General features: G+C 41.3%; 1 protein-coding gene across 1 annotated transcript in view; it reads left to right on the top strand.

Moving 5' to 3' along the window:
- The first annotated feature begins 741 nt into the window (after nt 1–741).
- Nucleotides 742–13,847, top strand: part of LOC121080701 (protein mono-ADP-ribosyltransferase PARP8-like) — a 149,703-nt gene continuing 136,597 nt past the window's right edge. The window contains exons 1-2 of the mRNA XM_040578837.1: nt 742–1,552; nt 2,391–2,445. Of these exons, the coding sequence (XP_040434771.1) occupies nt 1,276–1,552; nt 2,391–2,445 (332 nt within the window). The 5' untranslated portion in view covers nt 742–1,275. The remainder of the gene's footprint in view (nt 1,553–2,390; nt 2,446–13,847) is intronic.

The raw sequence follows: 13,847 nt of genomic DNA, 5'->3' as shown, positions 1-13,847 counted from the left end.
TTTTTTATTAATTCCTTTTGCTCTTTGGCTGATGAAAAATATTTGGCTTTGCAGACTTGACCATTCCTTCTGTGTTATATTACGGTCATTACATGTATTGCATTAGCGCCCAAAGCCTCTAGCCTGGATTAGTGCTGGCTGCTAGGCACTGTACCGACAGCTCGAGTCTTCTCCCGAAGCCCTTAGGTTTTGAGAGACAGGTTTGCTGAAGACTGACAGGAGAGGAGCGTGATTAGAAATCATGGTGGTTAGAGATGGATTATAAAACCGTTAATTCTTTTTTTATTGTTTCAATGGGCACGCATCCCCGTCGATAGGACGGACGCGGAGGCATCCTAGGGATAGCACTTTGGTAAGGGTGGGCTGCCCGATTTTCCTGCCTGGGGAAGGACCAGGAAGAGCTCTGCCCGCGGTGGGGCAGGGGTACCGGTAGCCGACGCCCACCCTCAGTGGAGGGTAGGAGCGCACCCGCCGCGGAGACGGAAAGGCGCGGACGCAGGGAGATGGGGAGCTGCGGCCAGCCGCAGTGCCCGCCTCGCTGGGAGCCAGACGGCGCCTCCCCAAGACAAAGGGCGAGCGGCTCCCACTGCTGGGCCCCGTGGGGCCCTGCCCGTCCGGGAAGTGCCCCCCTCCCCGGAGCCCCGCCGCCGGTGGCCTTGCGCAGCGCGGCGCTGCTCGCTTCCTCCCCAGTGCCGGCCTGGGAGCCGCCCCGCCGCCCGGATCACTTGTCATTTGCATTTCTCCGCTGCTCGGGAGGAGGCGGCAGCCTATGCCCGAGGCCGGGGAGGTGGGAGGAGGCGAGGGCCGGCAGCGGGGCCGGGGCCATCGAGCCTCCGCCTCACAGCTGCCCGCACGGCTCTTCCCCCGCGCCACCTCCACACAGGGAGCCGGCGGGGGCCTTATGTGACGGGCCGGGATCGAGGGAAGGGTTTGCGGTTTGGCGTCGCTACAGCAGCGCTGGCCCCGCCGCGCCGCCAGGGACAGGATGCGGGTGCCACCGCTGGCTCCCCGCGCTGCTGCTGCTGCTACGCGGCGATCGCCGCTGCTGGCGGGAGGGGCAGGGATGTGAGTGGTCGGGTCGGCTTCTCCTCTCCCTTTTATTTTTTCGTTCCTTCCAAAAAAAAAGACCAAACCAGCCAACCAACCCTCAAAACCCCAGAGGGTGTGGGAAGTGGGGGGATCGCGTGTCGCCGCCACCACCCTCCGCTGGATCTATTGTGAAGGAAATTGCCATTCGCCGGCAGCGGCGGCACATCTGGGCGGGCACATCTGGGCATGCAACGTCGGCTCCCACCGCCTTCTTCCTCCGTCCTCCAGCCGGCCGAGCGGATCCCTCTGGGGCGCGGGAAGATTCCTGCTCGCCAGCCCCAGGGTCCATCTTTCGGACTGAATATTACAACTGGCAGTGCAGGTGGTGGGGTGGAAATAAAAGCTGCTTCCTCCCCCCCCCGGATTTATTTCATGGGGATGTGTTCAAGACAAGAGAGGATTCAGAAGGATATTGACGTTGTGATCCAAAAGTGCAAGGCGGAGAAGGACTGCCTGTTTGCAGGTGAGTTTCTCTCTTGGGCGCCAGGTTGGCGGCGCGGAGGCTGCCGCCGCCGCCCGCCCCAGGCCCCGCTGCCGCCGCGGCGCGGCTGCCCGGGCTGTGCCCGTGCCCTTCGCCGCCGTTCCCGGGAGCAGGGGCTGCCGCCGAGCCGGCTTGTGCCTGCCCTCAGTCCCCTACTTCCTCCTCTCCTTCCGAGGGCATTTGAGGGCAGATGAGACCAGGAGCCGGTTGGGAAGGGAGTGTGTGTGTGTGTGTGCGCGCGCATCCCGAGTCAGGGAGCGTGGCAGCGGCCACATGCAAAACCGGGCAGGTGTGTGCAAGTGTGCGTGACCCCCTTGTTGCCTGGCGCAGCCCGCAGCTGCTGGTGCGAGCGCCCAGTCGAGCGATGCCCTGGTGCGTTTTGCTCCGGCGGGCACTACATTGCTGTTTTCCGGGCGGCCGGGCTCCTGCCCCCTCGGTGCCTGCCTTTATCCTCATACGCACGCCCGGCTTCAGGGCCGGGGGCATGGCAAGCGATAAACGTTCTCTTTTCCGTGCAAAAAAATCCCCTGGGGTTTCGCCACTTCCGTGCCGGGGACGGTGTGGTGCCGGCTGTGATTTGCCGTCGCATGAGTCCGGCTTGTGGCTGGATGTTGCAGTTTCTGACAATGGAAATCCCTGCCGTTGCCATAACACCAGACACTTGTTGCGAGGGGCTGGGGGAAGAGTTGCTGCATTTCCTTTGATTAATGCCGATACTTCCCCACACTCCGTGTCGGTAACAGAATGCTGGTCTGCAAAATCTCAGCTATTTCAGCTAAAATAAAGACAAGTTGTAATAACGCAGCTCGTTGTATTTCAGATTTCAGGTACTCAGACTCCACCTTTACCTTCACCTATATTGGAGGCTCCAAAAGGTACTTCTTTTTACAGTAATGACTCCATTTCATGATAGCACTGAGGTGCAATGGTTCAATACTGTGGCAGGCTTTTTTGTTTTCTTTCCTTTTTCAAGGAGTATTGATAAATCATTTGCCTTCGCGCAAGCGTAAACTGAGAGGAAGTGCCAAGGAAGGTGATCAGAAAGGTGGTCCTAGTTGTTGGAGGCTTGTTCCTCTGAGTGCTGCCCTGTGGCACTTCAACGTTTCTTTTTTTAATTTATGTGTATATGTAGAATTTCTGCTGTATGTAAACTTAACAGAAGTACAGCAAAGGCATCAACATATGAAATATAAAGTTAATTCATCTTAAAAAACTGGAAAAAGTTATGATTTTAATAACAAATAGGCCAAATTTCACATCAACACCTTATTCTCTTGCATTTGAGAGCCATATTTAGTCCCATGACAGATGCAAGACTGTCTGCAGTTGACCAAATTAAACTACTGAGACAGTAAATGAAATGTCATTATAGCTTCTAAGGCTAAAAAAATGTTTTATTGAATGATACTTTAAATATTATTTCTAAGTGGTTATGAGCTTTTGATTATAAACTAGATTGTGCATGTACACATTTTTTTATTATATTTCACCATTTGTTGTGTTTGTTTTCAAAAAGAAATATATGTAAAAGCTTGAACACACATCCTTTTTGTTTCCCTAGCTCTTAGTTACCTTTTACTTAATATGGTATTTATAGTATATGCTAGGTTGCCCTCTTTTAGCTGATTTTTATTAGAGTTGGAAAGATGTCTTGGTTTTATATTTTTTGTTTTATTTTTTTTCTCAGATATCTCTGATATCTTTGGTGATTCTTTTTCTTTACCAGGGTACACAAATTAAAGTGTTGTATTCTTTGCAAGTGAACCTTTCAGTGCAGGCAATGCTCCTACAGCCATTGGTTCTCCCCTGTGCATGCTTAAGGGCCTGGCTGCAGGACCAGGCCCCCAGAGGGTCCCCAGGCTTTGAGACTGCTCAGAAAAACACTTTCCCACTTCACTACCCTGCTTCTTCCTACTAAAGGAAAAGACAACTTCTATCATTTTCAGTGGAGTAGAATAGTTCAGCTCACCCAGTAGCTGAAAATCAGATGTATTTGCTTGTAGTATACTCTTTAATTTAGGATTTTAGTATATTGTTTTGATCTTGTTTTAAAAGACAATTTTGAAAGACTTGATACAATAAAAAATTATCTAACAGAAATATTATATTATTTATCATATAATTAAAACAATCAAATTTGAAAGTTTCTTTGCACTGTTTTCTAAACCAAATATTGCAGCAAGAAACCAGGAAGTGAAAACAGTCTATTGTTTCCGTTTTCCAAGATGAATAAAGTAAAAAGCCTAAGGGCATAACTGATGTAAACCAAACTGGTTTATGAATGTTGAAACAAAGCATTGTCACTTCTACAATGAGAGATGGAAGTTTGCCTTACATCCCACAGCCCTGAATTTTAACTGAGGTCAACATTTGCTTAAGGAAACTGTTGACTGCAAAATAGTCTCAGGATCTTGAAAATTCAAACTGAATTGAGAAATAAAAGTTAGGCTTAGAGAAATTGGTGAGAGTGGGTTGTTACTTAGAGCATACTCAAATTTCACTTTCCTTTTAACATTTTAAGGACATTTAAAAGTCATCCTTTGAGAGAAGGGTTTCATGTTCTCTGTATTTCACTTTAGAAAGATATTTTACAATATTCTTAGTATATAGTGGTGTACTGAGTGGCAAGTTTATGGTAATAAGCTCTCTTGTGAAGTACATAAAATGAAAACCCTAAGTCTTGACCATTAAGGGCCAAACCTTTCTTTCTCACATCGAAGAAGAGTTAGTGGTTTCTTAGAGAAGGTGTTTCCTGAGCAACAGCTATGTTGTACTGTATGCAGCATTCAGGCAGGTCTCCAGTACAAGCTCTACAAGGGTCAACAGTGATGGCATGTATGTGGTATCAATTTAGGAGAGCACAAGACTATTTAAGGATATTTTTCTTGCATTTGGCCATGATTTTTTTCCTACTACTGTTGCTGCATCTGTGGACTTCCTGAGTATTGACCCTGTTTTTTTACTATTGCGCTCAGGAATTGTCCCTAAATGACAAAACCTCTATTAGCTTGTGATCATAGACTTGAGTATCAGCTGACAGGTTTTGTCCTGTTACTTCAGATATTTAGCCTGATTACTTTGTTTTTTGAACCAACAGGAACTCAGGCTTTCGAGTAATGGGCAAAGGGGTGGATGTTTACTGGATGTATGTTCAAACCAAGAAACATTAAAATGAGTAAGAGTTGAAATGGTGTGTAAGGAAGATTACAGTACTAGCCATGCTTGGAACAAAGTCTTTTTCATGCTTTATTTCCTTCAGATCTTCATTTAGGTCAGTGTGTAGCATGGCTTTGTTTTAGCCATAGTGGTTAAATACAAGAGCAGAGACCTCTGAAAGAGCCAGATTCTTTGCAAATCAGATTAAGTCCATGGAAGTCAGTGTACCAGTATTATTTCAGTTACAATGAGGACGTAATATTTGTGTTTGTTCTTTAAATTGTTTGTGGCGTATGAAGGCACGGACTCAGGTTGTAGTGCAACCAGAGACACTTTATTATACAGAGAAGCTCATATTTATATCTCTGAGCCCGGATACAAATACCACCAGGCTCAGGGCAGAAATCATTCATGCAGTTACATAGCTATATATCACTACAAGCACACAGGCACCTTTTGACTACTAGATAACCATGTTTATCTTTCTTACTTTCCTTCACAATACCCAACTGTTCTCTCATCTCCTGCCAGATCATTCTCCATCCTTCTTTCATAGATCTCTCTTTAGACATTCTCTATTCTCCTCTCCCACAACTGTTACGTTTATCTGCGTGAGATTTTTCTTCTTGGTGTGAGCTTCACTGACTATCTGATTTTTCCCTGTTGCTTGTATGGATTGCACAACCCCTTCTTATGTTGGTACTATTCAAATATTGAGGTGGTACAAAATCATGCTGCATATCAATCCAAATAGATAGGCCTGATCTGGAGCACATTTATCATAGCTTCAGTGGAGTTAACTTGTATTCCCACAGTAAAGTTCTGAACCAAACAATGGGGGCATGATTTAGCTTTTGTTCAAGCACAGAGGTTCCAGTGAAACCAACCGAGAATTATTTTATTTTTCATTCATTATATAGACCTGTTCCAACATTTGACCTTTAGGTGGTATTAAGCTATTACACTGTATAAATAATATGTGTGTAAATGAACACTGGATGGCCATAAATACACTTTAAGGACATTCTGCATTTGCAGGATTTTTCTTGAAATGTTAGAAGGGAAGAATCTTTTTAAGTACAAACATATTTGTATTGTGTGAATTATCATAAATAATCCTTTACCTATTGTTGTTGTTTAACCCAGGCCGGCAACCAAGCACCACACAGCCGCTTGCTCACTCCCACTCACGCAGAGGGATGGGGAGAAGAATCAGAAAGGAATGTAAAACTCGAGGGTTGAGATAAGAACAATTTAATAGGTAAAGCAAAAGACACACATGCAAGCAAAGCAAAGCAAGGAATTCATTCACCACTTCCCATGGGCAGGCAGGTGCTCAGCCATCCCCAGGAAAGCAGGGCTCCATCACACGTAACAGTTACTTGGGAAGACAAACACCATAATGCCAAACGTCCCCCCCTTCCTTCTTCTTCCCCCAGTTTATATACTCAGCATGACGTCATATGGTATGGAATACCTCTTTGGCTAGCTTGGGTCACCTGTCCTGGCTGTGTCCCCTCCCAATTTACTGTGCCCCCTCAGCCCTCTGGCTGGCAGGGCCCAAGGAACTGAAAAGTCCTTGACTTAGTATAAACATTACCCAGCAACAACTAAAAACATCAGTGTCCTATCAACATTGTTCTCACATCAGAGCCAAAACCCAGCACTGTACTAGCTACTAAGAAGAAAATTAACTCTTTCCCAGCTGAAACCAGGATGCCTATGTAGTTCAGTTAATCCCTTTTGGACTGTATTTCATGTTCAGACTGTACTTTTTAAAAAAATTATTTTTTTTTTAAATGCACTGTGTTCACACTTCTAAATTAATAGATTTATTTAATACTGCAGTGATATTTCCTCGTCTGGGAAGGTTGTAACTAAAAATTTATTAGTGAAGCACATCTTTGTGCATAATGTGGGCTCTAAATATGGGGCAGATTGTTTATCAATTTAATAATTTTTAATTTTGCTGTCAGAAAGTGATAGGTAGTGTGTTAGAATTCTTATAAAGTGAGATGTGCATTCAGGTGCTATGACTGTGCAAGATTTACTCTTCTTTAACTGCATCTGGAAGAATATAATAAATGGCTGGATTCTTTATCCTTTTTACTTGTCATGGTTTAACCCCAGTCAGGAACTAAGTACCACACAGCTGCTCGCTTGCTTCCCCCCACCCACTCAGTGGGATGGGGAGGAGAATCAGAAAAAGGTAAAACCCATGGGTTGGGATAAGGACAGTTTAATAATTGAAATAAAGTAAGATATTATTATTATTTTAACAAAACCAACAATTGTAATGAAAAGAGAGAGAGAGAGAGAGGAATAAAACCCAAGAAAGACAAGTGATGCACAATGCAATTGCTCACCACATGCTGACTGATGCCCAGCTAGTCCCTGAGCAGCCATCAGCCCCTCCTGGCCAACTCCCCCCAGTTTATATACTGAGCATGACGTTCTATGGTATGGAATATCCCTTTGGCTAGTTCAAGTCAGCTCTCCTGGCTCTGCTCCCTCCCAGCTTCTTGTGCACCTGCTCACTAACAGAGCGTGGGAAACTGAAAAGTCCTTGATTTAGAGTAAGCACTACTTAGCAACAACTAAAACATCAGGGTGTTATCAACATTGTTCTCACACCAAATCCAAACCACAGCACCTCACCAGGTACTAGGAAGAAAATTAACTCTATCCCAGCTGAAACCAGGACATTACTGCAGGATCTAAAAAGGATTTTACAGTGTGAACATGTCGAGTTTTCTTTTTTTCCCAATAATCTCATTTCCTTTTTCTGATTATCTGCCCTTATATTAAACATTGCGCCTCCAGAAAACCTGTAAACCAAACAGAACTGCTGACCTGTCATCCTTCAAATAGGTATGCATGATGCCCTGATGTTTTCGCTTTATATGTCATTTGACATGGTTTACATAAAAGCAGTACTTGTTTGTCCTTAAAAAAAAATGTTTCCTTTTTTTTAGTTTTTTTCTCACTTTTTTTTTTTCTGAGGCTAAACAAGGCCTCATATCAGTTCTGAAATACCTCTTTATTCAAATATGTACTTAACTCTCATTGGCAGTGAGGGACAGTGACAATAAGGCTGTGCATGAGAACAGATCTAATACTGCAGCATATTGTAAAGAAACTAGGTAAGACCTGTAAGAACTAAATGCACAGCAGTTCTGCAGATACAAGGAAAGTTGAATTTTAGTCTGAAGTAATTCTTTTTTCTGTTGCTGATGGTTGTGCTTAACTTTGTCTTCAGGTTATTAAATATATAATTGCATTCCTAATATCTACCTCTACTACAGTAAGTTAAGGATGAAAACTAGATACACAGCTTGTACCTAGACTTCTGTTTATTGCTATTTCAGAATACCTGGAAGATTGCACATCATCTTTCAATTTTAACTTTCCTATCAAATAGGGCTTAACATTTTTGCCAGGACAGCAACATTTCCTGTAAGAGAAATCTGTGATATGAGACAGGAATCTAATTTAGATATAACATAGAAAGCATTGTGATTTTAATTTCTTCATTAATTATTCTGTAGATGAAGTAATGTTGAATGCAGCCTTGGGTACTTCTAAAAATTAGGCAACGCTGAGGGTTTGTGAAAAGCAAAATAAATACCATTCTACTCACAGTCTCATTGAGCTCACTTTTTTTTGATGATTTTGTTTTTGACAGATCCTCTTGCCTTGCTATTAAAAAATCAGTGGTGTCTGAAATTAACCCAATCCCAATCAGTGCATCTTGTAAAAATTACACACTTCAGGGATATTATGGACTTGTGAAAATCTCTAGTCTGGTGAAGTAGGGGGCTCTCCTCTTTCAGCTGCAAACTGTACTAAGAACAATTCCTTCAAATTGTGAACATCAACTTTTCTGTGAGAAAAATGTGGGTTTAGGCACTTAAATAAACAGCCTAGTTTTCAGAAGTGCTAAACTCCCACACCACATAGTGGTCTCAGTATTACTGTGCATTGCTTAGCACTTTTTAAAAATGTTTTTTTTATGCAGGTGGTTTTGTCATACAAATGTATGCACTGTTCTTTGAATGATTCACCAGCACAGAGTTGGGAAGAGTGCTTGAATGAACAGAAAATGTTTTCAGTAACTTCTTTCTCTGCTTTCATCGCATATTTTAACATATTAAGTACCTAAAAATAGACCTGTAGGCTGTCATTGTTAGTGTGTTAATGTCATAAGACAAATACATTTGAAAGTGGAGTTAACTCTGACAAAATTAATTTTAGATCACTTTTCTCTGTATTGGGACTAATTACTTTTCTGAGTTTTTTTTTTACTAGTCTAATAATTTCCAATATTTTTCATTGTTCATAAATAAAGAGCTGAAGATACCTGTTGGCATATCTTTTCCATGGATTACTTACTGTGCAGAATATGAATTCTCATTTGTGTCAGAATCTAATCACTCTGAGTCAAAATACCTACTTTAATAAGCTTCAGCATCTAGAGGGAAAGTAAATTTTAGACTGCTGGGAGAATTCAGTTTAGTTACAATTAAAACTAAGAAAGCGATGAGATGTAAATCTAAAAAAAAGTCCAATTTATAATTCTGCCTTGACATGAAATAAATCCCACTTAAGAGGACAGCTCTTAAGAATTAATGTCCTCCTTGCTACAGGAGGGTGAAGATTTTTACAGATGTTTCATTGAACTGGCCTCATCTGAGGAAAAGTAACTGTTTAACAAGGTAAAATTGACTCATAAAGATAAGCCTACTATCCTGTGTAGCAGTAGCTAGAAGATCTCACTGAAAGACAAGGGACTAAACAAGGTAGAGAAATACATCTTTTTCCCCTGACATCCTTCTGCATGTTCACACAAGATTGCATCCAGCCTATTTCTATGGGAGGAAGAACAGGAAAGAGCCTTGCCTAAGGACTGGAAAAAAATTGTAGCTTTTCTGATTCAGACTTCTCCTGGGAGGACCCATTATCTCCAGGGAGCTTTATATCAGATACTGTGTTCCTCTACTGCAAGGGCTAAACATCATCATACATGCTTTTGGCATTATGTAATCCTGTGGGAGTAAGTCATGGTCTTGCACATGGTCAAATAAGGTAATAGGGAGAAAACAGTCTTAGGTAAAAGTTGGAGGGTGAGCATCTTTCTGTAGCTTACTTCAAGGCAGAGTATCTGCATGAGCCCTGTAGAAGGCTTTGGCTTCTCCTTGCTGTTGTAGAATACTGACACGTCCTGGCAATTAGGATTGAGCTGAATCCCTTTGATGAAGTTCTTCTGAGGGACACTTCTGTGGTGCTCAGTGGGAGCCTGACTAGCAAAGAATTGAGGGCAAAGAGGAACCTCAAACTAGCAGTCCCTCCAGATGTCTCCTTCCAGACTCGAGGCACTGATCAGAAATAAAAGGAGCAACAGCTTGTCTCCTGTGTAATGAAATGTAAGAGAGTACAAAAAATGGTGATATACCATTTGTAAAAAGAAGTATATAATTAAAGAATAAGTTCCTTTCAAACTGTGTAGCATTCTGCATTTTATCTCATATATTACAGGTTGCCATCTTGAAATCTTGTTGCTTTAAAAGAATGTTTGATTTTATGTTTATAGATAAGAATTTTTCATATCTTAAGAGCAAAGCTAGAAGGAAGGATAACTTTGTACCATTTAACTGTCTTGTTTCTATCCAATAAGGTATTTGTGACAGACAGAATTTTCTCTCAAGTAGAAAAAAAAGCCTATGGGTTAGAGATGGTATTCCAGGTCATTAACTTTTTTGCAAATGACAGAATATTTAATTTTAGGGGTGTTTGTGGTTTTGTTCATTCTTTTTCCTTAATGTTGAAAAATCAATCTTTGATGAGGAGTTCTCACCCTGTAATGATCATACATACAGTAAGATATGAAAATAATTAGGATGATCTTCTGTCAGATTAGGACCTGGGGTTGATAAAGGTGTCAAAACCAGGAAGCACTTCATTGTCAAAAAAATACTTGCTGATAGTCAACTGCTTGATCTCAATTACAGCTTTATAAATCCAGCATAATTCCACTGATGTGATGGGGCTCACTTGGGTCCTCAGTGATACTGATGATTTTTTGATTTGGCCCTTATTCCTAGTGAATGGCAATCCAGGTGATTTTTTTCACCTGGGGGGAGTTATGAAGATCAGAGTTCTTTTTTCTGCCATCTTTGCAGATGTATTCTCATTTTGAGCATTTTCCATGATGGTGGGAGAGCTGCAATTTATCCAAGGAAAAAGGCTTGCTTTCATGCATTCTTATCAAGTCACTGGTATTGCAGAGGGCACAGATAGAAGGCCAGTTGTCAATTGCAATTGCTCCATGCTTTTCTTTCTGTGTCTTTTTAGCCTTAGCATCTGAAAACCTGATTGTCACAGAGTCCTCTTTTAAGAAGGTAATTTGCTAGGCCACATGAAAACGTCTTTACCTGTCACTCATTCAGAATCAGTATTAAGCTGAGTCCCAAAATGGTTCACGAGCTTTTTGTAGTTATAACCATTAGTTGAAATAGAAATGGTGATTTCTTCAAGAGGACTATTCTGTGAAAACACCTAAAAATATTAAATTAACTTTGTCCAGATTAAAACTGTGTGAAATCTGGTCATTTCAATATATATTTGTACAAAACAGTGGGAACATAAAAAGTCAAGAGTTTTACACTACTTCAGAACAAAAAATATAACCTTCAAGTATTAAAAACTTCTGGAAAACATATTTTGTTAATGCTTTAGTATGGTAGTTATGAACACTATCAACAGCCTTCTGTTATAGATAGGGAATTATATAAATTAAGGTTGTTTACTGGCTTAATACGGTTCTATGAATATTACATGAAAACTTTCATACATGGTTGTAGCTCTAATGGAGTTATAGCTGAAAACTGAACTTATTAGTTCTTTTCTTTTAAGAAGGTATAATGTTAGAGAATTATTTTGTTATAAAGACTTTTAACTATCTTATAGAACAAGGCTTGTTAGGCTTGGCATAAAATTTCAGTAGTAGGATTTTGTAGGTTTATACATTGAAAAAGGACTCATGTTTTATCAGCGGATGACAAGAAGAGTGAAATTGGATATGTTTAGGTGGCAATAGGAATCTCTTCAAGATTTCCTTGGGCATACATTAGTTTTGTTAACTCAGGCCAGCAGAAGTTTTAAATGTAGTATTGGTCTCTAGAGTACAGGGTCACAATAATCAGCCTACCAAAGATGCAAACTCTCTTGACTTTAGCAGACTTATGTACACATGTGGGATCTACCTGAAATAACTGTCTTTGATCAGAGAGGTTTCAGAGCAGGACACAAAGCTGCTCCAGGTGGAGCAGCATGGTGCCCTGGTGCGCTCCGCTAACTGCCCACTGCAGGCTGCCAGGAGCATGCATGTCTGAATGACTGCCCTCCCATGTCAGGAAAAGTGTGACTCATGTCAGGCTGAAAGATAGCATAGCTTTGCAGGACTGTTTGGTGGGAGTTGGTCAGGTAAAATAAATAATTAACTACTTTAATGAAATAATATGAGGGGAAAACCTTTAGTTGCCAGCAAAATGATCATCAGGCAAATGGAAGGAATTCTGTGAGTTCAGTATCTGGGAAATTTTGAAAAAAAGAGTTGAAGATGGATCACAGGCCTTTCTCATTGCCTCTGCTTCCCAGAGGCTCTGAGTCCTTCAGGTTGAGCATAAAATATTTTGTCCTGGAGAGGAGCTAAGCAGAGAGTATTTCTTTTCCATTGCTAATTTTATATAGTAATCTAGTGTGCACAAACCTGCAGCATATGCAGCCACTTCAGACCATATCCAGTGCATGCATGCATGTTGATTTTAGACAAGTGGTGTCAGCTTTCTTTTTAGCATTCTGTCCTTTCTTCTTTCTCAGAGGTTTTATAGCTCTGAATACATCTGTAGTGCTTCATAAGAAGAGCTCACTTTTTTCTTTTTTTTCCTCTGATTCAAATATATGCACATTTTTTAAATGTGCATGCAAATGAGTTTTGCCCCCTCAGTTTCCTGGTAAGTTGCCACAATGGCCAGGAGGGTGGCAGAGGTTCTGCACCATTGCTTGGGAGAGTGCTAATGTGTGACAGAGCGTGGCAGAGCCTTGTCACAGGAAGAGGTTCACTGTTTCCTTTTTGTTGTTGCTGCTGTTTCATGAAGGACTATAGAAGAAAAATCTGGAAGGAGTGGTGAAAAGAAAAAGCATGGGTCTGCATTCAGCTCTGAGTTACATCACTGCAAAGTAGAAGTAATGGCATTCACTTCAGTCTGGCTATGTATGGAACGGCATCTTTACTAAAGAGATTGTGTGTTAAATACTGAAGACAAGATAAGATGTTATTTGTTGTCATTGACTTTTGTCTATAATAAAAATAATTTAAAAAACAATAACCACAATGTAAATATCTGTTTTCTTGTTTTCTGTTTACCTCTGTATTTTCTCGAAGAGTTGTTTACCATTTATTTTTAATGATAATGAATAATTCTGTCAGAAGGTTGAAACTGGGCATGTTACATATTATGGTAGTGTTATTTCCTTCAGAGATACGTTGACAGGTTTTGTTTCATTTAATTTTGAAGGACTGAGGATGGCCAATACCACGTTATTCTAATATTTCTAAATAAAATTTTAAAAAAATAATTTATGCATCTGACTGACATGCATTCAAGGCTCAGGTAGGTAAAACAGTCAAGCTGTTCTGCCCCTAGTATTTCGAAGTTCCTTGCTGGATGCTACCCATGGCTCTGCAGTGACAGTACATTGATTGGGACATTAGCTGCTACTGAGTGAGAATCCTTTACACCTCTCAAACTTCAGTGATTTCAGTGTCTAATGATTGCAATATGCTCATGATTAACTAGATAATATACTCTAGTGAAAAATTCTTGAATTTTGAGGTAAAGGCTGAGTGGGCTGGGGTGATGTAGGGACTTTCCTTTGTAGATTATTTATATTTTCAAGTCAATTGGTCAGAATTGTGGAGGTTTTTATTGTTGTACTTGAAAAAAGTTTCAGGAGATTATTGCATAAATATTTTCATTTTGCTGCTGATTGCTATTTTGACTGAAATTAAATACATAAAAGGTTTCTACATTTAACCTGTTCCTCTCCACCTCAATAATGT

Source organism: Falco naumanni, chromosome W (assembly GCF_017639655.2).
Source record: "Falco naumanni isolate bFalNau1 chromosome W, bFalNau1.pat, whole genome shotgun sequence".
NCBI lineage: Eukaryota > Metazoa > Chordata > Aves > Falconiformes > Falconidae > Falco > Falco naumanni.
This window is presented reverse-complemented; position numbering and strand designations above follow the sequence as displayed.